At 56.8% G+C, this 2,559-nt stretch overlaps 1 protein-coding gene across 1 annotated transcript in view; it reads left to right on the top strand.

The window, feature by feature from the left end:
• Nucleotides 1-2,359, top strand: part of HEPACAM (hepatic and glial cell adhesion molecule) — an 18,135-nt gene extending 15,776 nt beyond the window's left edge. Inside the window, exon 8 of the mRNA XM_010829453.1 lies at nt 152-2,359. Coding sequence (XP_010827755.1) covers nt 152-454 — 303 coding nt within the window. The 3' untranslated portion in view covers nt 455-2,359. The remainder of the gene's footprint in view (nt 1-151) is intronic.
• The last annotated feature ends 200 nt before the right edge of the window (nt 2,360-2,559 follow it).

Below are 2,559 nucleotides of genomic sequence, written 5' to 3'. Positions count from 1 at the left end.
ACCAGACCTAGGTCTTCAGCCTTCCGGGAGATGAGAGTGTGAAGGGGACTGTGTCTCTTTCACCTCGGTATTCCTAGGGCCCTGGAACACCGGGCGTGCTCCCAGCCCTGGCCAGCTGTCCCCTGACCCCTCCTGGCAACTGTCCTTGCAGGACTCCCCGGAGCCGGAGGAGAACCCCGCCTCAGAGCCTCGGAGCGCGGCGGAGCCCGGCCCGCCGGGGTACTCCGTGTCCCCGGCCGTGCCGGGTCGGTCGCCCGGGCTACCCATTCGCTCCGCCCGTCGCTACCCGCGCTCCCCAGCGCGCTCCCCCGCCACCGGCCGGACGCACTCGTCGCCGCCCCGGGCCCCCGGCTCGCCTGGCCGCTCGCGCAGCGCCTCGCGCACACTGCGGACTGCGGGCGTGCACCTGATCCGCGAGCAAGACGAGGCGGGGCCGGTGGAGATCAGCGCTTGAGCCTCCTTGCGTCCTCCGGAGGCGCCCGCACACCGAGGCCCGCGTCCAGGGGAGGGCGGGGCAGCGGGACTGCGGCCCGCGAGGGGCGAGGGATTAGGAGAGGTCCCGCCGGGCGAGAGGATAGGGCGCGGGGACCACTGTGAGCCTGCGGAGTCCGGGGACGAGGCGGGAATGGCGGAGGGTGGACCAGATTGTGAAATCGGGGTGCGTTTGCTCCCTGATCACTGGCTGTGTTATCAGTGGGTGTGGGTTGTACCCTCTTAGGACCACATAGATTATTAAATTTATGGCCCAATCCCCGGAGAGGCTTATGGAAACTAACATCAGTAACCTAACCCCAATGACTATCCTGTGTCCTTCCTAGGGCGCATTTATGCTTCCCACCCACCCTCTCCCCTTGCTCTCCAGGAACGAACTCCTGGTTCCTGGGGAACTTTCTCGGCAAACCCAGATTAGAGAGGCCACTTGCCTCAAAGGTACAACTGTCCTGAACTAAGGGGGAGCCCAGAAATTCACTGTGAAGACAGGACCTTGGGGCACCCTTCTCAGGCATCTGGGACCTGGGTACCTACCAGTTGGCCAGGGAGGAGTTCAAGGGTATTTCTTTGCCACTCTCCCCCCCACAACCCGGGTCTAGCCAGAGCAAAGGATTCAAGCCTCCCAGGCTTGGCTTCCTCCCAAAGCCCCCCTCAGCAGCGTGCCCAACATTCTTTTCATCTCTAGTTCCTCGAGAAGGGGCTCCTCACTCATTCCCAGACCCAGAAAGCGAAATCAAGTGAGGATCTGTCTTTTGACCCCTCCTATCTACTGGTTCTCCCTGGCTTTGCATGAAATAAGCCTTTCAAACAATCATTGTCCCTGGGAAAGGTTGTCGAGCTTCCTGTAGGTTTAAGAAGATGAAGTTCGACTCTCCCCAGAAATAGTGGAAGGAGGAAGACGCTCATTGATCTCCCCGCCCACCACTAGGTCTTAGAGGCCGTATGGAACCCTTGGTCTCAGGCCTCTCACCTGCCTTGCTCCCAGGTGTGCAGGGCCCAGGAGACAGGCCAGGGCAAGCGCCCTAATTACACAAACCTGCAGAGTATGGAGAGATTGGTCCACTGTGTAGCTAGGCCATGCCCGTGCTGCCACCACTTCTTGCACAGTTTGGAGGAAAGACAGTCATCTACCTTGTGAAGAGAGAGGGCGATTAAAATGATGCAAAAGAAAAAAGCCCTCTGTGTGTGCTGACCTGTCTTCCCTGATGCCTCTAGTGCATCTCTGGTCTCTCCTCAGCTTCCTGAGCTCCAGCTCGGACCCTGCACCATCCCACAGAGGAACTCCCTCCCGAGGTCCCAATTCCCCACCACTCCACATGGAACAAGTTTTGTCCCAGCCCAAGGGCAGCAGCATTTCTAGTTGACTCCCCCCCATAACTTGCAGGTCGTGGTCCTCCCGGCTCCCTGCCCCGATGCATTTCTCCAGGCTCATCTGCGCAGGTGTGCCTTTGCAGTTCTGCTTCCTCACCCCAAAACTGCTCCCCTCACTTCCCCAGGTGCCTGATCTAGGAGACGATGCATGTGGGGCAGGGGCGGGGCGGGGAACACCCACACACCCCCACCCAAGTTGCTCAGGCAGGTGGAAGATGCAAGATGCGGTCTCAGACAGGTACATCCCAGTCAACCTGGAGAGGCAAGGGTGAAGATTAAGGTGAGATTAGGGCAAACTGTACTCTAATCCCCAATGCTGCATCCCTGAGGGGCTGGCTTCCCAGGCTCAAGTCAAATCTGCCTTAATTGGGGGGAGGGGGTGGAGCAAGGAAGTGGTTTTGTTTTTGTTTTGTTTTGATCTTCATCTTTGTATTACTGGCATCTAGCAGAGTGCCTAGCACATTCTGGATGCTCAATAAACTTTTGATGAAATGAAGTGAAAACTTTGTTTCACTTAATCAAGGAGAACAAACAAATTGCCTAAAAATACCAGTCGTTTCCCTTTTCTCTTTTCTTCTCATCTTCCTTCATCATCCTTCACCTTCTCTGGAAATCCCAAATTGTTGATTCCAAAATCATCACACACTCATTCATTCATTCTGATGTTCTTTCTTTTATTCAGTAAACATGTCTTCA

Source organism: Bison bison, unplaced genomic scaffold, assembly GCF_000754665.1.
Source record: "Bison bison bison isolate TAMUID 2011002044 unplaced genomic scaffold, Bison_UMD1.0 scf7180017864506, whole genome shotgun sequence".
Lineage (NCBI taxonomy): Eukaryota > Metazoa > Chordata > Mammalia > Artiodactyla > Bovidae > Bison > Bison bison.
The sequence above is the reverse complement of the archived record's forward strand: the minus strand, read 5'-3'. Positions and strand labels throughout refer to the sequence as shown.